At 33.4% G+C, this 22,670-nt stretch overlaps 1 protein-coding gene across 1 annotated transcript; it reads left to right on the top strand.

The window, feature by feature from the left end:
- Nucleotides 1-469: 469 nt before the first annotated feature.
- On the top strand, nt 470-22,286 carry LOC128221676 (integumentary mucin C.1-like). Its single transcript, XM_052930275.1, has 5 exons — nt 470-644; nt 14,923-15,059; nt 15,752-15,768; nt 18,485-18,624; nt 21,949-22,286. Exons 1-5 carry the CDS (start codon nt 470-472, stop codon nt 22,284-22,286), a joined length of 807 nt encoding a protein of 268 aa, XP_052786235.1.
- The last annotated feature ends 384 nt before the right edge of the window (nt 22,287-22,670 follow it).

Raw genomic sequence — 22,670 nt, 5'->3', positions numbered from 1 at the left:
CATTAAAATCAATCAAATTATCGTTGCTTATTTTGTTTTAACTGTTTTACTGCAGATTACAGTTTTGCATGTTGCCAATAATTTTACTACGATTTCATTAAAAAAATAGTTCCGTAGTAAATATGCCCCGCCCCTTGGTATTATTGCGCCCAATGACAGGACAGAAGTATCGAACAAACGCACGCGATATCGATGGGAAATGCCATTGCACTTTATAAAGAAATAAAGTGCAATTGATAAACAACAACCATCGTTAAGGAATGAAGTGTGAATGTAAATATATTATCAGCGAAATATTCAAAACTGATAGTTTCATTCAAGAAACCATAACCACGTGCAAATTCCATATCGATTTAGGACCGAATATCTGATAGAATGTGTTTAAAAGTATATAATTATGTTCTGACCCTTTTATAATTGAGTTATTTAAACAGATACTCAAGAAATAACCATAACTTCAACATCAACCATGCCGACGTCAACCACAACACCGACCATGACCACAGTGACAACCATGGCCACAACACCGACCATGACCACAGTGCCAACCATGGCCACAACACCAACTATGACTTCAACGCTAACCACGAGAACAACACCAAGCATACCTTCCCAGTCAACCATGACTATAGCACGCTCTTCAGGTGAATATTAAGTGTAATCTGTTATCAATACTAATTTCAAAAATACTCTATATAAATTGAGAACTTGCGCATTATCAAACCTCTGTACATCATGTTAGCTCACCCTTTTATTACAGCGACAGCAGTTTCAACGAACACTACTCGAAAACAGCGAGCTCTCAAACCTCTGTACATTATGCCCTGTTTGTGCAACAAAGGCAGCTTTTTCGCCGGTATGACAGAAAAGGAAATCATAACGTATCTCGTCAAAGGTATATCAGAAAAGAACAGGGCATAACATGTTTATCCAAATAAAATATTTACACCTAAACTTCCATTCCTTAAATAACTTGCCTTTCTGCAAACATTTTACGATGAACGCACCATTTTTGGATATAATCGGATCGCGAATCTTCGCGAAACATATATATGTAATTTGAAAAATGATTATCTTGTTATTGTTTGTATTGTGTCAGCAGGCCAAGAACAACTTAAACCAAATGAACGATTTTTTTATATATTCAATGTGTTGTCATTGGCGTTCCAATTGAACGTTTAAAATTGATTTGATGTGGTTATTTTTCCCGCGTTAATGTGAGGCAATATGATCAACGGTTTCCTCTTACGGTCGGTTTGTTCTAATTACAGAATAAGTGCAGAAGAATTGTTTTTAATTTACTCTTGATTTTTAGAAGTAAAATATGTTTTAACAATTCTGGAAAGAGAAAATGAACTATTGGGGTAAATATGAGTAATGAATTGCGTGCTTAATGTCATTAGGGGATTATGAACGTAGTTTGGCTGGTAAAAGAACACGTGGAGTCCTCGTCACACCCTTTAATCAGTCTAACTGTGTTCATACTCCCATTAATACATCTATCCTGTAATTCATTTCTTAATTCATACATGAACATTTGTTGATGTTCGTTTTATTTTAAGTCTTTCTCTTATGATGTGTTCAAATATTTGCATAAAACAAGCAAATGTCTCAAATCTTAGATGTGAAATTTAGAGGTAGAGCATATCACAATAATATCCATTAAAGTGCCAGTGCAGAAACGTTTCAAAAAATTTGAACGATCGGCCCAAAGTTTTATTGACAAATGCTTTACATGCTATTGTTATCACAATGACAGACAAAACGTATTCTTCGAGCTCACTTAGAAAAAAAGGAGTAGAAATTCTTTTTCCATATGTTTCGTTGGTAAAACACATTTAAAACGAGACTGATCTTAATGATAGGATCATGTGACTAACCAAACTGAATTTTGTATAGCTATTATCTTAATTAACATCACTCTAATCATAATTATGCCCAACACTATCGGCTTGCATTAAAACCATAATTATGCTCACCACTATCGGCTGGCATTAAAACCATAATTATGCCCACCACTATCGGCTGGCATTTAAACCATAAGTATGCCCAACACTATCGGCTTGCATTAAAACCATAATTATGCTCACCACTATCGGCTGGCATTAAAACCATAATTATGCCCACCACTATCGGCTGGCATTTAAACCATAAGTATGCCCAACACTATCGGCTGGCATTTGCCCAACACTATCGGCTGGCATTTAAACCATAATTATGCTCACCACTATCGGCTGGCATTAAAACATAAATCATTTAGTCATTGTTTATGTATTTTAAGCAAAAAGTATAATTTGACCCTTGTTTACCGCAGGTTACTTTTTTCTTATAAAATATGTACTTTAAATATTTCGAAATAAAATTTATACTTTTAAGAGGTCGTAGGTTCATGGTTCATTATTTGTTTCTCGTCGTATACCAAAGACATTAAAAAAAAACTTCCGGGTTTTTTTGCACGAATATCAATCATACATCTATATCTCCAACCCCCTCTCTCTCAATTACGAAAAATCGGGAAAGTTTGGTCTTAACTGGTTCATTTTTGTGTTATGGTTTCATATATTTTGCGGGCTGTGCCCTCGTGACCAGTCAGTGTCATAAACGGTATTGAGATGCTGGTCTATCAATTGTTTTAATGGACTATAAATTAATTTAACGAGAATAACATTATATATATTTCGAACTCATTTTAAGTAAGTTAGCAATGACATATCCATTCAACAACAACTCACACACTCCATCCCAGCCACGAGGAACAGAAACATATATTTCAGGCTTGGTAGCGCCGGGCAATTTTAGCCTAAATGGGTGCATCATGGTGTAATGTTTTTATATTTTCGCGGGGTGTGCACCCTTGATAAGTAGGTGTTATTTATATAATTTAATTATTTCAGAAACGGCGATTGAAACGAAAAACACCAGCGCGTACATTTACAAACGCCGGTGTAGGGAGGACAACCGAACCTTTACCACGACCACGGGGATCGTTGCTGTTTGTGTAATTGCTGGAATGATTGGTGTGGTTTTCGTCACGGATTTGCGACACTTTTTGAAACATATGAGAAACTATGGGACTCTGTTTAAAAAGAAAGGCAATGCACCATATAGGGAACAGAAGGAAAACAAAATGAACACTGCTTAAAGATAAAACCGCCGAAAGAAGAGGAACTGTTTGTTGTGTCAATAACATTTACGATTATGTTTTGTGACAACTTCTTATCAGTTTCCGTATCGTAGAATCGCTTTTTCGAAACAATGTTTATTAAGTATAATATAAGTCTCGGAAATGTTGATTGGTCAATTAAGACAACGTCCTGTTAATATGTTGTTTTTTTCAAATTGGACTTTGTGTTTGATTTGTGACTTTAAGTTATAATTAACGAACATTCTTGATATTACCCTTTATCTTTGTTTACTCTTTGAAAACAGGGTGCCTTTGTTTAAACAATAGCAAAAGGAAAGGGGTTCCATAGATGTCTTTGGCTTTCTCCTCCGTTCCCGACTTTTAAAAGTTTTTGTTCATTTATAACTTGTAGCAATATATACTTTTAAAGGCCTAGTTTAAGGTATGTTTGGCATGATTATCACCTGCTGTGCATCTCCTGCTAATTGCACTATTGTCACAGTAGGGGCCAATTTCCTGTGTATTCGTTTATCTGCTCAGTGACATTTAGGGTCCATTTCTATAATAAAACTGCACAACAGGATACTCAGATCGGAGATCTGATAAGAGGGATCAATGCAAGACGATTAAGATCAATAAACAGAGGTTGTGTAATATACACAGTTTGTTTGTTGTTGTTTTTTTTTTTGGGGGGGGGGGGGCATTTATAGACGGCTTAAACTAGGCCTTTAAGAAAATGAGGGTGTCATATACATGCAATCATTGTATACGTGTAGGATTGTTTGATCAAATATGTATGGTGTTTTGTTTGTCGTGTACTTTTGATAATAAAAATGCGCGTGTATATTTTTTGTAAGTTTGTTATGTATACCGGTAAATAAACTGCTCTAAACAAAAATGGTCAGTTGTTTAAAAAAAGTGAATAAAGTGGAGATTTTATTTAAACGTCCAGGAGTGGTACTCAATATGCAACTTAAGTATATCTTAGGGTCATACGTCATTGACTTCATTCACTCTAACAAGTAATTAAGATCAATATTGGATACCAGCCCATATATACAACTTCACTCCGGATTACTTATCACCAAATGTTTAATCCTCGATGTATTACTTTATACATGCACTAGTAAGTAATCTAAGCTCGAATGAGTACCAAATTAAAAGCTGAAATGAACCATTTTATTATACGTTTTCCCGGCGAATTTCATAAATAAAAGATGAAGTAAGGTCTCAGCTTAAATTAAGTTCTTACAATTTTTATAGTCAAATTCAAAGAAAAGACTAAGTGTTGTCATTTACTAGATAGCAAGTTATTAATTCATTTATTCAAACTTTATTTTATTTTATTCATGTTATTTCAGATATTATCAGGCGATCAGTGTTTAGCACTTAAACGAAGACCTAGACTTTGTATTTAGCTTCACATCTTAATTTACATCCATTAACTGCTTTTTAGCTTTAATAATATGTGAAACTTAAGTAACGAGGATTTTAGTAATTGTTAACGATTGTTAACATGAACTTACATAAAAATATTGAAGCGACGCATTCGCATAAGCATGTTTTTTGTTTGAGTTCATATTGACACTCTTGTTGCCTCGTTATGTTAAAAATTTTGGCTCCTGAGCTTGTGTCTGAAGCTTTTTATATATAATACTTTGTAAACTACCCACTACTTTGGTCAGCCACTATTTATAACTTACCCTTCACCAAATCAATAACAGATGACTACTGATTTTCTGAAATAAAATAAATGTATTTGGAATTTTGGCTAACTTGTTAAACTAGTGTTAGTTGTAAAAGATAACACGCACTCCCAGTATTGCGTTCTCTAGTTAGACAATGACAACTGAGGATTGTTCAAATTTCGGTTCATCAATTTTACGCCAATCGATAAAGACTAATGCACCAGCAAAACACCAAATATGTTATTTAATACAATAGAAAAAAGGTTTTTTACCAGCTCTTATGACATGTACTCTTTTCGAGTTACGATTTACACCCGCTCTAATTCCTTTAGGCCATTAAGATTGAACTCTAAAATGTACTTGAAGTGTGATTCAACGGAAGCAGCTTTATATCACCTCAAGTACATATAATAATTGAACGAGAGGTTTCATTGTCATGAATGAAACACAACACCAAGCCAACACTCCTAGCACCGACGCAGTGTTCTATTTTCAAAAGGTTGAAATTGATTGAGAAATATTAAAATCACTATTAAATAGAACTTGGGAAATTGTCAACACACTAGCCATTATATTTAATATTTGTATGTTGAACTTATTTTCTAATTAAAAGCGTTCATTGTCGTTTATTGGGTTCGAAAAAAAAAGGTCGATGCCACTTAACGCTGGTGGTACTTTATTGTCATAAATCACAAAGCAGGTCCATTAAAAGTTATCAAACTGATATATTTTAGATATTAACCACTACCTTAATTGGATGCAAACACCAATGACATTTCTGATGGCTTCCGATTCTGGACCCATACACACTTCACTGCATCCGGTGGTTTTCTGTCATAAATAAAGGAACGTCAAATAAACATTTTAACCAATACCGAATGAAAAAGCGTTTTGGAACCATTCGCTGTTAGATACATTTATTTCTATCTTAAAAAGTGTTTCATTTTGCATGAATGGATTTGGTATACAAGCATGTCGTGAACTATGGATGTTATATTATTCATTGCTATTAGTTTTCTAGGTGGGTAATAAACAGTTTATTTTCATTTAAATGTTATAACCACATTTTTAAATCACTTACACATTCCTTTTAGGCAAATAAATTCAATAGTTGGGATCAAACGAATTCCTTCACAGTTTTTGTATATTTTGCGATAGATTATAGCTAAAATCTGTGAAAATTCCTCACCTGAACTTGCGCGGCATTTCAAACTGCAGATATTAAAATTTCGATTTATTTACCGATGACCCACATTTAGCAACATACTAAATATTTGCGATTTCCATGGACTTGAAATTTGAAAACCATAAGAATAAACAAATAACATAAAAATGCAATTTATAGTCCTTCTCTTAAAAGGCATTTGTCCAAATGTTTTTTTTCCATGTTTCCGTACATGTAAAGTTGGGGACTTGATCCCTAAGGACCTCAGCCATTCAGCAACTTGAAGGAGTGCTCAGACCTTGTGAAGGTATTTGTTATACTTAAGGTAAATTTATCAGTATGAACATCTGTTTACCAACTTTAGTATCACGTGTAGGATAAAATGGAAAGATGATCCGAAACAATGACCAAGATGCACTCTTACTCCCAAGTAAGATTTTTTATCAATTAATACAATTGTTTAAATATATCAAAAAGGAAGACTAAATGTTGAAAACAATGATTCGTATGAAGGAAACCGAGTTTATTTTGAAAGAAAAGGGCAGAAAACACGGTACTTCTTTCTAATGAGAAGAAAGAAGAAAACAGACTTTTATCATGTAATACTGCGTACTTTTTATATCCACGATATATCAAAATGAGTCATTGTAATATGCAGGCTGTGTCATACTGCGTAACAACGTTTTTCGCGAAAAGGTCATACTGCGTTATTGTTATTGCATTATAAACCACAGGTCACAATGCGTAATTAAAATATCCACAATGAATCGTAATGCGTAATTGCAATATGCATAATGTTTCATTCTGCGTTATTGCAATAATCACGACGTGACATTCTGCGTAATTGTAATATTCACGATGGGTCATACTTAGTAGTTGTAATATTCACGATGGGTCATACTGCGTTATAGTAATATTCACGATGTGTCATACTGTGTTATTGTAATATTCACGATGGGTCATACTGCGTAATGGTAATATTCATGATGTGTCATACTACGTAACTGTAATATTCACGATTGGTCGTACAGCGTTATTGTAATATTCACGATGGGTCATACTGCTTTATTGTAATATTCACGATGGGTCATACTGCGTGATTGTAATATTCAAGATGGGTTCTACTGCGTAATTGTTATATTCACGATGGGTCATACTGCTTTATTGTAATATTCACGATGGGTCATACTGCGTGATTGTAATATTCAAGATGGTTTCTACTGCGTAATTGTAATATTCATGATGGGTCATACTGCGTTATTGTAATATTCACGATGGGACATTCTGCGTAATTGTAATATTCACGATGGGTCATACTGCGTTATTGTGATATTCACGATGGGTCATACTGTGTTATTGTAATATTCACGATGGGACATTCTGCGTAATTGTAATATTCACGATTGGTCATACTGCGTTCTTGTAATATTCACGATGGGTCATTCTGCGTTATTGTAATATTCACGATGGGACATTTTGCGTAATTGTAATATTCACGATGGGTCATACTGCGTTATTGTAATATTCACGATGGGTCATATTGCTATATTGTAATATTCACGATGGGTCATACTGCGTTATTGTAATATTCACGATTGGTCATACTGCGTTATTGTAATATTCACGATTGGTCATACTGCGTTATAGTAATATTCACGATTGGTCATACTGCGTTATAGTAATATTCACGATTGGTCATAATGCGTTATAGTAATATTCACGATTGGTCATACTGAGTTATTGTAATATTCACGATTGGTCATACAGCGTTATTGTAATATTCACGATAGGTTATTTTGCCTAATTGTAATATTCACGATGGGTCGTACTACGTTGCTGTAATATGCACGATGGGTAATTCTGCGTAATTGTAATATTCACGATGGGTCATACTGCGTTATAGTAATATGCACGATGGGTCATGCTTCGTGATTGTAATATTCACGATTGGTCATTCTGCGTAATTGCAAAATTCAGATGGGTCTGACTGCGATATTGAAATATCCACAATGGATCATACGGAGTTAATGTAATATTCACAATGGGTCATTCTGCGTAATTGCAAAATTCCGATGGGTGAGACTGCGTGATTGTAATATTCACGATGTATCAGTCTGTGTTCTGCAAATTCCGATGGATCATACTACGTTTTTGTATTGTTCACAATATATCAGTCTGCGTTATTGCAAATTCCGGTGGATCCGAGTGCGTTATTGTAATATTCACGATGGACCATACTGCGTTATTGCAATATTCACGATGGGTCATTCTGCAATATTGCAAATTCCGATGGATCATACTGCGTTATTGTGATATTCAAGATGGTCCATACTGCGTAATTGTTATATTCACGATGGGTCATACTGCGTTATTGTAATATTCACGATGGATCATTCTGCGTTATTGCAAATTCCGATGGATCATACTGCGTTATTGTAATATTCACGATGGACCATACTGCGTAATTGTTATATTTACGATGGACCATACTGCGTTATTGTAATATTCATGATGGACCAAACTGCGTAATTGTAATATTCACGATTGGTCATACTGCGTAATTGTTAAATTCACGATGGACCTTACTGCGTAATTGTTATATTCATGATGTATCATTCTGCGTAATTGCAATATCATAATACCTAATATATCAATTTGCTTTATTGGAATATTTACGATGGATCATACTGCGTTATTGTAATATTCACGATGTATCATTCTGCGTAATATCAAAATTCCGATTAATTCTGCGTTATTGCAATATTCTCGGTGGATCGATCGTACTGGGTAAATGCAATATTATAATACATGATATATCACTCTGCGTTATTGTACTTTTCACCATGGACCTTACAGAGTTATTCCAATATTCTAATACATGATGTATCATACTGCGTAATTGTAATATTCATGATAGGTCACACTGCGTAATTGAAATATTATAATACATGATTTATCATTCTGCGTAATTTGATATTGTGGATGGATCATTCTGTGTAATTGTTATATACATGCTAGTTCATACTGCGTAATTGTAGTATTCACGATGAACAAAACTGCGTAATTGTAATATTCACGATGAACAATACTGCGTAATTGTAGTATTCACGATGAACAATACTGCGTAATTGTAGTATTCACGATGAACAATACTGCGTAATTGTAATATTCACGATGAACAATACTGCGTAATTGTAGTATTCACGATGAACAATACTGCGTAATTGTAGTGTTCACGATGAACAATACTGCGTAATTGTAATATTCACGATGAACAATACTGCGTAATTGTAGTATTCACGATGAACAATACTGCGTAATTGTAATATTCACGATGAACAATACTGCGTAATTGTAATATTCACGATGAACAATACTGCGTAATTGTGGTATTTACGATGAACAATACTGCGTAATTGTAATATTCACGATGAACAATACTGCGTAATTGTAGTATTCACGATGAACAATACTGCGTAATTGTAATATTCATGATTGGTCACACTGCGTAGTTGCAATATTACAATACATGAAATATCATTTTGCGGAATTGTAATATTGTGGATGGATCATTCTGCGTAATTGTTATATACATGCTTGTTCATACTGCGTAATTGGGATATTCACGATGGTTCATATTGAGTTACATGTATTGTAATATTCACGATACGTTGTTTTATGCAATGTAATATTCACTATAGATTATATGGCGTTTATGAAATTATCATGATAGATTATACGGCTCAATTGTAATATTGATGAAACGTCAATTCCTATATTCACGCTGGGTCAAACTTGTTATTGTTAACCTCACGATATGTTATACGGCTTAATTGTTATATATATAAAGGTCAAACTGTCATAGTAATTTTCACGATTTCATATTGGTAATTGTAATAGGGGTCATTTTTAACACAATGGTTTCTCGCCAATATTAATTCATATCTGTTAATGTCATCCTTTTGATCTAGCTACTAAGTGGTAAAAAGGAAAGAGCATTAATTCCAAAATCAATAAATATTTGACCCAGGTCAACCGCTAATGATAGACAAAATAGTGCAATTAACTTGTTTCCCTAAGGTCTGTCAAATGGGCTTGGCCTTGCTAAATTTTACGTCACTGAACTATTGACTGACAAGCCCTTTGTTTGACAATAGCCAGTATCATCCTTTCATTATTGCCATGTGAGGTTGAAAGTAATACTCAATGTCATGAATCTAATAATTAGAACTCAATAAAAACGCTTTCTAAATGGTCAATTGAAATTTGAGGTCAATTTGGAATAAAACGCGTATTCTGCAAAGAGGTTAAAATCCGAGGTAATGTAATTGGGTTTAATGGTAAGCTTTCAGTCCTTTGATTTTATGAAAAAAATCTTTAAGCCGTCTTTGGGGGGCTCGGAATGGTTTGGCATGTGACGTCATTTTCTTCAAGTATTGCACATACATGGGTAATCATTTGGCTGAAAGATTAGCAAATATATGTCGCTTTTATTTTCAATAATGTGTTCTTTATTTGTTCCCAGTTTTGTTGTACAATGATGCTTTTTTATTATCAAACTCTATAATCACACAGTGTTGAACCTTTTATTTCGTAAGGCAAACTGCGTGTGATGTTAATAGTTTCAAACTATGACTGCATCGTATCTTTGAATTTTTTTTGCATTAGGTATTGTATTGTATTCCTCCGTTTGCAGATATAGTTGGGATCTCTAATCATGAAGTACTTGGGGTTTACCTATTAGTTGATCTCTTTGCTTTGTTTTGTAATTAAGTTTCCTTAAGTTAATGCATACTTTGATAATATTTACATTTTGACGTTTTTTCTTTATTCAGGATTTTTGGGATAAGGGTGAGGTTTTTGAACGAAACTTGGCTTAAACTCCTAATAAACTTACTTTTTACTGACCGTTCCAAGGGGGTACCTAACAGTCCTTGATAAACATACCTAGTTTATTCATATTGTATATATGCACTGTGCTGTTTTTGGAGTTTTGTGCTGTTGTTCCATTTTTATTTTTCTGTTCTATGTCTTTGGCGTTTACCCTGTGCTGTTTAATTGGATTTATGTTTAAACTTTTGGCTACTGGGCTTGTCTCTGTAGTTTTTTTACATAAGTATTAAGTCTGAGGGCCTGTGAACCTAGTAAGAAGGCAGACTTCCTAGGTTAAGGTATGGATGTCAGCTTTGATCTCTTTAAAGACCACGTAACAGTTTACAATTAACAACAAAACTATTTACAAACAATGAAACTTTAATAATCGGTTGATTTTACTTTAAAATAACGGTTGCACGGCTGAGGGAACATGACGTGAATCGGTACTAACGTGCTACACATACTGTTCAAGTTTTTGTCCTGTAAGAATTATCCATTGTAGGTCATGTGCCGTTTTGAATCAACTGTTCTTCTGTTTAGGTGTTTGCACATTTTAATGTCTCAAGTAGATATTCCTTTTATTGGCCATGTGGCCTTCGGAGACCACTGTTTATCCGTTCAAATTCGCAGATAGATTGTTTCTGCTCTTGTAGAATATATAATTGTAGGCCGTGTGCTGTTTGAAAACAGCTATTCATCTGTTAATTGCCCTGCTAGGACTATGAAGTGTAAGCCATTTGGTGTTTTGAAACAACAGTGTATCTGTTCAACTTAGTGCACATTTAACTGCTCTGGTAAGATTTTCAATTGTAAACGATATGGCCTTTGGAAACAACTTTCCATCTGTTTTATTGTGTGAACATTTTACTCGTCCAGATATAACTTTCTATTGTAGCAAATGCTGTGTTGGATAAATTTGGTTCTTCGTACAAATGTGTTAAAATGGTAATATGCATGTTTTTTGTTATAGTAGACGATGTTGCGATACAAAACGACTATTTATTTATTCAATTGTGTGACATGGTCATTGGCCTGGTATATCATTTCGTTGTTAGCCTTGTGGCTTTTGTACACAATTGTACATACTGTCAATTTTGTGAACGTTGTAGTTTCGATGGTAGTTATTTCCATTGAAGGCCTTGCGTCGTTTGGAAACAAATGTTCATGGGTTAAAGTATGTAAACATAGTTATGCTTATTGTAATATTTTCATTGTCGGCCGTTTTTCGTTTGGAAACAAATGTTTATGGGTTGACGAGTGTAAACATATGTTTGCTCTTTGAAAAACTTTCCATTGTCGGCCTTTGTCGTTTAGTAACAACTGGTCACTGATTTTCAGTATGTATATTGTTATAATTTTCATTGTAGGTCTTTAATCGTTTGGAAACAATTTTTCATCGGTTTAAGTGTGTAAATATATGTTTCTTCATTGTAGTACCTTCCACTGTAGGCCTTTTGTCGTTTAGAAACAACTGTTCAAAGTTTAAGTATGTTAGCAAGGTTATGTCCATTGTAATAATTTTTAATGCAGGCAATGCGTCGTTTGGACACAACTGTTCATGGGTTCAAGTTTATTAATTAAATTGAGTTCTATGTGATACTTTCCATTGTAGGTCAATTGGTGCTTGAAAAACGACTATTTAATTGGTTAATTGTGTTAACATTGTAGTTGTCCAGGTAAAGTTTTTCAATATAGGCCAAGTCGCGTTTGAAAATATTTGTTCATCTATTTTAAGTGCGAATTGTAATTTTCATTGTAGAACTTTCCATTGTTGGCGCTGCGGATGTTGCAGTGCAATGTACACATGTTCAAGTATGTGAACACTGTAGGGGAGATTACACAAAGGCTGTCGACTCAGGAAGAATCCATGAGGAAGACTGCCTCTATAACAAGTAAATAGTATTGAGAAGTATGTTAATTGTGGGCAAATACTGCTGCAGAATTTTTGCATTGCAGAACATTTATGAAACCCAGACGTTGTTAACCGTCATCCATTATAAAAAAATGCTTCTGATAAAGTTTCATTTTAATGCTAAAAATGTCTGAGCATATTTTTCATGTCTCTATCGAGAGCTCTTTTATAATCTGAATAGACATTATGCTATTAAAAAAAATATTGATACAGTTATTGGCTTTATGATAATATAAATAAATTGTTCATTTCGAAGAAGAAAATTGCTATGTAGTCATAGTAACATTTTGTTTTATTTCCCCCTTTAATGTATCATATATTGATAATTAAGCAATTAATGTGTTATTCTAAACATGTTATCTATATAAAAAATAATATGATTAATCAATATATTTTAAACACAGAAATAATCCCGATGCTATTATATAAATTGCACATCTTAGCACCCTAATGATGGATGGCAAACCTTGAAATACCATAGAAAATTATATTCTTTGTTTAAAGATTATTCCACTTTATTTAAGAACGGAAAATAAACAATCATTATCATTTAGTGGTTAGCTATATAAATTGTTTATTGAATCTAAATGAAAAATATACGCGAGTTAAACAGTAATGTTACACAAAACAAATATTTGCATCAGTTTATCGCATATGTAGAGAAAACATGGAGCACTGACAAGTAATGAATTTGTAACATAGTTACTATTTTTTGTTTCTATGTAATTTTTGCGGGGACGGAATGTGAGTACGACCGAATCGTACGTTACATCACTTCCGAAATATCAAGCAAACTGCAATTTTCCCCTTTTTGCAACGACCTATGAATGAAACGCCAGCTGGGTACATACTCAATATCAGCAGTCCGCACAACCGAAATAAAATCGATATCGGCTGAACATGAACACATATCACGCCTCTAACATGAATGGCGCAACGCCATTAGTTTAGAAATGGTCACGGAGTGACCCCATCTTTTTCTATATTGGGTCACCAAATTTATATTGTACCAAAATGGCGTCTTTTTCCGATTCCGATGAACATTTAAACATGTAAACAGGTTGTCGACGTGATATATTCGTGACTGGGTTATTAGGTGACCCGATATGGGATATACGCAGGAAACAATATTCGGGTTCGAGCTTCGCTCTCACTCGACATGGTTTCCTTTACCCCGTATATCCTATATCGGGTCACCTACTAATCCCGTAACTCATAAAACATAAAGACAAAATGTTGCGTGATGTTAACACTTGGGTAACGATTCCTTTGATATTCAACAGAATGATCATGATGAAAGTAACATCTTCCGAAATGGATGACCTCTTATACTACCTAACCCTAAATTTTGATTGGTTAAATGATTGTTTTTTGCGGTAAATTGAATGTCACGTCGACGAATTATGGATACTTTTTAAAGACGTTTTAATTTATTTGAAGCGTTAATTTCCAACCGTTTAGTCAGTGCTACGCTGGACAAAAATATCAAAACAACCCTTTAGCAATAATGTACCTAAATGTAAATCTTAAGTCTTAGACCCTCGCCTCTTAGGAGTTTACAAGAGAACAAAACGTGAGGTTGCATTGTTCATCCTTGAACCTTTTCGCAATTATTTTGAAATGAAATATCGCGTCTTAAAAACGACTGTTTCGTTAATATCGTTATAATGCCGAGTTGTCTACTTGGACAAACAGTTTTATATTATTGTTTGAACTTATTCATGATTATTTTTATTCTAAAACGTGTGCATCATTTAGTTTCACATTGTTGATGAATAACAAATTAACCAACCGTTTGTCTTTTAAGTGGTCACCCCCCAAATCCAGAATAAATAAATAAAAATGATTGTCATTTCCAACCAACCAATTTAAACGGACTCGCTCGTTTTTCCGATTTTCATATTTCCGTTCGAAAATTAATGTCTTATGGCTTAAACCGTTACGAATGGTTTAAAAAAATGCATAAAACATTATTTTTTTTAACTTAAATATAAAATTCTGCGATCCATTTTTTTTGTCAGCAGTTTTATATAGCTGGTTGTTATGCATTTTCGCAAATATTGGCGCGTTCCAAGACAAAAAAGTTGTTAAAATGTTCGATCTGTGAGAGTGCAGCTGTAATGAAATATATGTCAAAACGGATTTTTCCTATTTCTAGGAGCCTGCAATACAGTTCTGTACATTGGTATCCTGGAACAGCAACCTATCCACAGTGTCGATATTTTGATGACCCCAATAATGTACTCTATGACAATCTACCGGGAAGATGGCAGGCCTGGCCTACATGTGAAACAGGTGAGCACTACATGCAGAACATTTTTGAACGTTTAATGTTTTGTATGGACTACATGTTGATTGCATAGACTAGTTTTAGTACGTTTAGATTACGTACAGTTCTGGTTTACATAAAGTTAAAACACAAAGCCTGTGGTACTTACATGTATCAATTAAACGTTAAGGCACTATTTACTGTGTGCGGAAAAACTTGTTGCAAGTAAAAACTTCTTCTTATTGACGATGGTGCAACAGGCAAGACATACATGTGCAATAGCACGTTAAGGCAATACGTACAGTGTTGACTATTGGTGGTATCTCTGGACTACTTGTAAAATGCAAAACAACATTCGCAAAATCGCGAAGCCGGGCTGAAATCAGGTCAAGTCTTCATAAGGAACAGGTGGGCACTGCATTCAATTAGCAATTATGAACAACTTGTAGAATGCTTAGCCTAATTGTACTACATATTTAGATCATTACATCAAAAGCAAATATCGTTGGCTATTATGATACAATGGCTATGCGACAAATATGGCATACATATACAGTAGAACAGGTCAGCATTACCTGTACTGTGTAATAAATTTGAAGTTAGAAAAAACTACTTGTATGACAGAAATTGATCGATATACCTATTAAATTCCAAAAGTTATTTAACTTTATAATGGTGCCACATGAACTTAACTAATGCCCCCGATTATTTATTCTAGAAAGATGTCACACGAATGTAACAATTGCCCCGGTTTATGTTCTGTATTTTTAACTGCTGTCACATAGTCGTAACACATGTTCCTGATCTGTTGCAGATTGCCTTTGGTTCACTCTTCATCAGCACTTTAGCTCAATGGTGAATTACAACTACACCTCACTTTCTCCAATGACTAAAGGTGAATGCTTCAAATCTTGCTTTAATGACACCAGTTGCAACACCTTCGCGTACTCGGGCACTACGGAAACATGCTACATATTTGAATGTGGAGATAGCTGCATTGTCACATCGGGGACTTATACGATATATACAAGAACTTGTCATAGTAAGACTATATACGTTTTTACATATATTGTAATTTTGAAACTTGTGCAATGGTTTGTGTAGTCAACACACAAGCATGTCATAGCAAAATAATATTATAATTTTCCTACACTATCATGAACTTGTTTCCTAGTCTTCGTATATCCTTGAATCTTTTTTGTATACCTCAATTATGGTGAAAGTTGATAGCTGTGGAGCCAACAATGTTTCTCAAATCTGTGTTCTGAGGAAAAAGCCAACAATGTCCATCTATTGTTGCACCACAGTTTCCCAAAATGGCTAAAATATAATAGTATTAAGGAGAAGTGCATGAGTCGGAATCTTTGCTTGCCGATAAGAACCGGAAAAACGTGCTTGAATTTGTTTCTTGCAAACATTAATTTCAGTTTTGGTGAACACATAGAAGTAACGCCTTTTTGTACGTTACACAAAATTTCGCGTGCGACACTATTGACCTGTTTCAGAACCAGTACCAGTCTTTTGAAATTTCATACTTAACTTTTATTTATTATACAGTGAAATGAATAAGAAGTGGATGGAAGTTGACGTGACCCATTTTCATCAGAGTAAAATTCATTTAATTGCAAAAAACCCCAACTTATATATGTTTATTAATTGATCAAATACTGTTCTTACAGAAGCATTTGTTTTCGCCGTTCGACTACAAACCAATAATATTTTTTTTTGTGTATTTTGCACATATTTTCAATTTGAGCCATTAATTGCTGCAAATGCATTGATTAAGTTGTGGAGCAATTAAGTTCTTAATATGTTTCATGATATTCTGGCCAGGGTCATAGGAATTATCTCGTTTTGCTATTCTGACCAGCGTCAATGAATTCTCATAATGAATGATGTTTAAAGGATCGCAGACCTTCTACCAATTTATATCATGCGCATCAAGAGAAAAGATTAAGTGACATGTTTATCTAATAGTTGTGTATATATTGCAAACAATTCATTTTACAGTTAATGGTTTCAAATATTAAGCAAACGTTTTATTGTCAAGCTAAAATTATTAAGCAAATATCCATTTTTCCTCTTATGTTTGTTTATATAAATCAAACGATCCATTTTCGGCTAATATTTTTTTTTAAATTAAGCAAACGATCCATTTTCCAGCTTATATTTCTTAATTCTCAGCTTTCTCAGCGTTTCATTTTCCACCTTATTTCTAGCTTTGTTCCATTTTCCAACGAATAATAATATTAAGCAAAGATTCCCTTTTCCAGCAAATGACACGATCCAGCAAGAGTGCACTTCAACACAAGTGTGTAGAAACTGCATGGCGAATGATTACTCTCGCAACATTGGACACGGATTTATAACAGAGACGGAGTGTTTGAGGACCAAGTAAGACATAAATAAGACAATGAAACGTACAGCGACAAGCCCTGAAGCCAAACAATAATAAAATATTTATATGAAAAACTACAGCAACAAGCTAAGTAGCCGATAGTTTAAACATAAACCCCGTTTAATGGTACAGGGTAAACGCCAAAGACATAGACGGCAAAGGCAAAAAGTCCTGTTTTGAGGCACAATTTTCAAGGGACTGGTTCCTGTTTTGTAAAATACACCTTATCATGACGAAATAAAATTTGGAAAATCATTAGGAGTTTTAAAACTAATATACCGACAGCTGGAATCCTTAATGAAATGTTCATTGAATACTACGATTATTAATATCGCTATTAACGAGACTCAGCGATTCGTTGTTGCGTGATTGGTTGTTAAGTATTATCTCACGTTTTCAATGTACTTTTAAAATTTCAAAATTGTTATTATTATTGTTATTTTCATTATTATTATTATTATTGTTATCATTTTAATAATTATTACTATTATTTTTTTAATATTATTATTATTATTATTTTTATTATTATAATTATTAATGTTATCATTATAATAATTATTATTATTACTATTATTTTTTTAATATTATTATTATTTTTTATTATTATTACATTTATTATAATTATTATTACTATTTTTATTATTATTATTATTATTATTATTATTATTATTATTATTACTATTTGTATTATGATTATTATAATTATTATTATTATTATTATTATTATTATTATTATTATATTTATTATTTCTTTCATTTATTCTATTATTTTTATTATTATTTTTATGATGATTATTATTATTATTATTATTATTATTATTATTATTATTATTATTAATGTTATTATTATTATTATTATAATTAAAATTATTATTATTATTATTATTATTATTATTATTATTATTATTAATATCATTATTATTTTTATTATTATTATCATTATTATTATGATTATTATTATTATTATTATTATTATTATTATTATTATTAATTTAATCATTATTATTATTTATTTTTTTATTATTATTATTATTTTTTTATTATCCATTTCAGATCCCTTAACTATCCCACCATTCACTGGTACCCCGGTACCATTGTTTCTATGCCTATATGTAGGTACTTTGATGACTCATTCAACACTGAGTTTGATGATACGCCCGGTAGATGGCAGGCTTGGCCTACTTGCAACACAGGTAACTGTTGTAACTATTTATAGCCTACTTGCAACACAGGTAACTGTTGAAACTATTTATAGCCTACTTGCAACACAGGTAACTGTTGAAACTATGTATAGCCTACTTGCAACACAGGTAACTGTTGAAACTATTTATAGCCTACTTGCAATACAGGTAACTGTTGTAACTATTTATAGCCTACTTGCAACACAGGTAACAGGTGTGACCATTTAAAGCCTACTTGAAGTACAGGTAACTCTTGTTACTATCTTTAATAATGGTATGCTATTTCTTGTAGTAAGTCATATTTATTCTTTACAGCGTATAGCCAAAGATATTTAAAAAGTTAACTACGCGATTAACGACATTCATGTCAACTTTTAAAGGTGAAATAAACTATAATGTGCTCGAATAATTCTATATAACAGGTACAGCTGAAACATTGACCCAAATCGTATTGGGAATATTAAAGAACATACATGCATCCATTATGTTTTTGAGCAATAACGTTTGAAAATTAACGTCGTTGTCAATTGAAGCAAATTTCTGAACAATTGGCCCACTTTTAACCTAATTGCAATTGCTTATTTCAGATTGCCTTCTATTTACCCTTTATAAACACACGTTCGCAAATATCGAAGGCAATTATACACAGTTTCCGGTGTCAAGCAAAGGGGAGTGCTTCAAGACATGCTTCGATGATCGCGACTGTCACGCCTTTTCATACTACGGTGTCACAAAAACGTGCTACATCAACCATTGTGACTCGCCTTGCAATATCGTCAGCGGAGCGTACACTATCTATTCAAGAACATGCCATGGTATATCAAAATCAGTATTAACTAGATATTACTCTAATTAGTACTTAATTCATATAGTTATATATTTATTGAAATTCTGTCCCAGCCTCAATGTCTCTAGCGTTTGATTATGACGTCGGAGTTGACTAAAATTTCAAAACAAAAAAAATGTCAATTTTGTTTTATTGTTTAAATGATTGTTTTTTTATTGTTGATGCAAACTTGTTTCCTGTACGGTATCAGGGTTCGAATATACTGGCTATTATAATTGAAATCATCATTTTACTCATATAATCATATGCTAACTATATGTTGCTGGTTTTAGTTTCCAGTAAATAGGCAAAATGTCATTAATTTTATAATAATTGTGAGGATTTTTTTTATACCTTATGCTCTGTTATTTTCGTTGGCACGCGGGCTTGGATTGTGCGGGAAACAAGTATACCTGGAGAGAAAAGCTACTTGTCCGGCTTTGGTGAACACAAAACAAACACTTATGCACCCTGGTCGGGAATCGAACCAAGGTCGCTTTGTGAGAAGCGATTCTGCTGCCAGATGTGTTCATTGAAATGCTTTTTCGGACGTTAGGGAATCTGAAATCGATAATACTTCCTGTCAGTGAAATTCACAGAATTCACTAAATCAAAAGTAGGCTTTCAATGGTCATAACAAACTTTAACTTTAACGAGAAATCCAATGTGTTCATTTATATCAAATAAAAAGAGTTTCGGAAGAGCCTCTGATTGTTAAAAAAATGACGAACTAGTATTTCCCCGCAAACCATCTTTCCAGATTTATGACATATTTTATGGATAAACTGAAGGAGTTAAAGGGTGAAACAGAATAAACATATTTTCGGACTTAGCTTTACAAAAAAATGTCGTGCTAAAGAGCTGACGATATAAAAAGACGAGCACTGCTGAACAACTGCTGACCATAAGGATAAAAAAAGAAATTATTTTTAATGAAATTAAATAAATATGAAGAGTAATTATATGTTTCATTGTGTACTATTAGTGCGAAACAAATTGATTTCAGTATGATATGTTGTTGATTTTAAAGTTGACGTTTTTTTTTTTATATTTTTGAAGCATGTAAGCCACAAGCGAATTGGCTCACTCCAAACAAAGTCGACCATATTTTATGGATAAACTGAAGGAGTAAAATGGTAAACCAGAATAAACCTAGTTTTCGGACTTAACTTTACAAAAATAATAATAAAAAAATGGTCGTTCTAAAGAGCTGACGATATAAAGAGACAGACACTGCTGACCAATTGTTGACCATAAGGAAAAAGAAGGAAAGTCTGTCTGGTGAAATTAAAGTAGTATGAAAAATAACTTTATGTTTCATTGTATACTATTATGGCGTTATAAACTGATTTCATTATGATATGTTGTTGATTCTAAAGTTGACGTTCTTAATATTTTTGGGAGCATAAGATGTAAGCCAAAAGCAAACTGACTTACTACCAACAAAGTCGATCATTAAAGTCAAAACGAATATTCTCAAGAACTCAGTTCCTGTTGGTCATATATAATGCTGCCTTACAATAAATCTAATAAAACAGCACATGGCCTTTTGTAATCTTTTAATGGAAGAAAATTGCTTTATACTGAAAAATACACGTGTTTAGTCAAACATTGTAATACTGTACATGTATATGATATTCCTATCATAAAGCTGCACTGACTTTAGAATTACTCAATAACAATTTATCCAATAACAATCTCTTTAACATGTCGAACAATCATTCCATTCGGACACTATTTATCCCGCTGGTTTACTTTTTTTAAAGATGTCTTATTTATAAAATACTGTTGTTTTTTTCATTTCATTGTTTTAATTTCGCTAAGAATATCACTAAATCCATTCACCACGCCGTTGTCCATTTATTTCAAATTATCTTAACGGCAAATGAGCGACAATTGAATGTTTAAACCAGTTAATTAATTTTTGGTAAGCTCCTTGGAACGGTCAGCTAACGTACATTGACTGATTTATTGAAAACAACCTCGGATGTAGGTACATCAGTAGAAGTAATCGTATTTTTTTTTAAATCACATCATTAATTAAATGTGGTGTTTTACCTTGTTTTACCTTGTATGTACAGATCTAAGTTGAAATCTATTGCCAGTGAAGTGTATAATTGCAAATATAATTAATATTCCAAAGAGTTAAGCAATTATGTTTAACCGCTAAATTAAATTACTATGCCATCTTCTTGCAGCGGACTTAAACAAACCGATTTCTGAGTATGTAAACCGTCCATATAATTCCGAGGTTGTTTTCGATAAAAATGGCCGAGGTGTTTCGAATGATTAAATGAAAGGGCTACTGCCGTCAAGACGACAACGATGGCCCTTTCATAATATTAAGGTCAGTCTTGTGAAGAGATCGTATACGTAAGTTTTTGTTGTTTTTTCAGCAAATTCAGATTTCGAGACAAGCTCCTACTGATCCGGCGTATTGAGAAAAACGGCTTAAGTGGAAATGGAATTAGCTTTCGTTTTACGTATGTGAATCTTTTAATATAATTCAGATACTGAAACAACTACAACGGCAAACACCATGACCACAACGTCAACCTTGACCACAACACCAACCTTGACCACAACGCCAACCATAACAACAGCGCCAACCTTGACCACAACAACCATGACCCCAGTGCAAACCATGACTACAACACAAGAATTGACCACAACACCAACCATGACCACAACATCAACCGTGACCACAACACCAACCATGACCACAACACCAACTATGACCACAGCAACCACGACCACAGGATCAACCGTGACTACAACAACAACCATGACTATAACGCCAACCATGACTACAACACACACTTCAGGTCACTCTTCAGGTGAATATTAAGTAAATTCTTATCGGAGCCATATTCAGATCATCGCGATCCAACACCGCGCCTTAATAATGTCACAATATAAACGCGTTATTTACTTGTAATTTGTAGTACTCCGTATAAGAAAACAAAACAGTTTTCATTTGAAATCATTTTTATATTTCTGTCTTTATAAAATCGCCACATATATTGTTGCATTGATGCACGTTAATTATTGATTACCAAACGGTTTTACCTAAAAAAGAACTATTCAAATTATGCAACATTTTACGACAAACGTCAGTTTGTCAACTTAATAGTACCTAGAAAAATAAAAACGCGATTTCACGAAAATTACGATTTTTGTGTGTTTCCGCCATGTTTGGGACTTTTTGTAAGCAAAATTCAAAACACCTCTT

Source organism: Mya arenaria, chromosome 16 (assembly GCF_026914265.1).
Source record: "Mya arenaria isolate MELC-2E11 chromosome 16, ASM2691426v1".
Lineage (NCBI taxonomy): Eukaryota > Metazoa > Mollusca > Bivalvia > Myida > Myidae > Mya > Mya arenaria.
The sequence above is the reverse complement of the archived record's forward strand: the minus strand, read 5'-3'. Positions and strand labels throughout refer to the sequence as shown.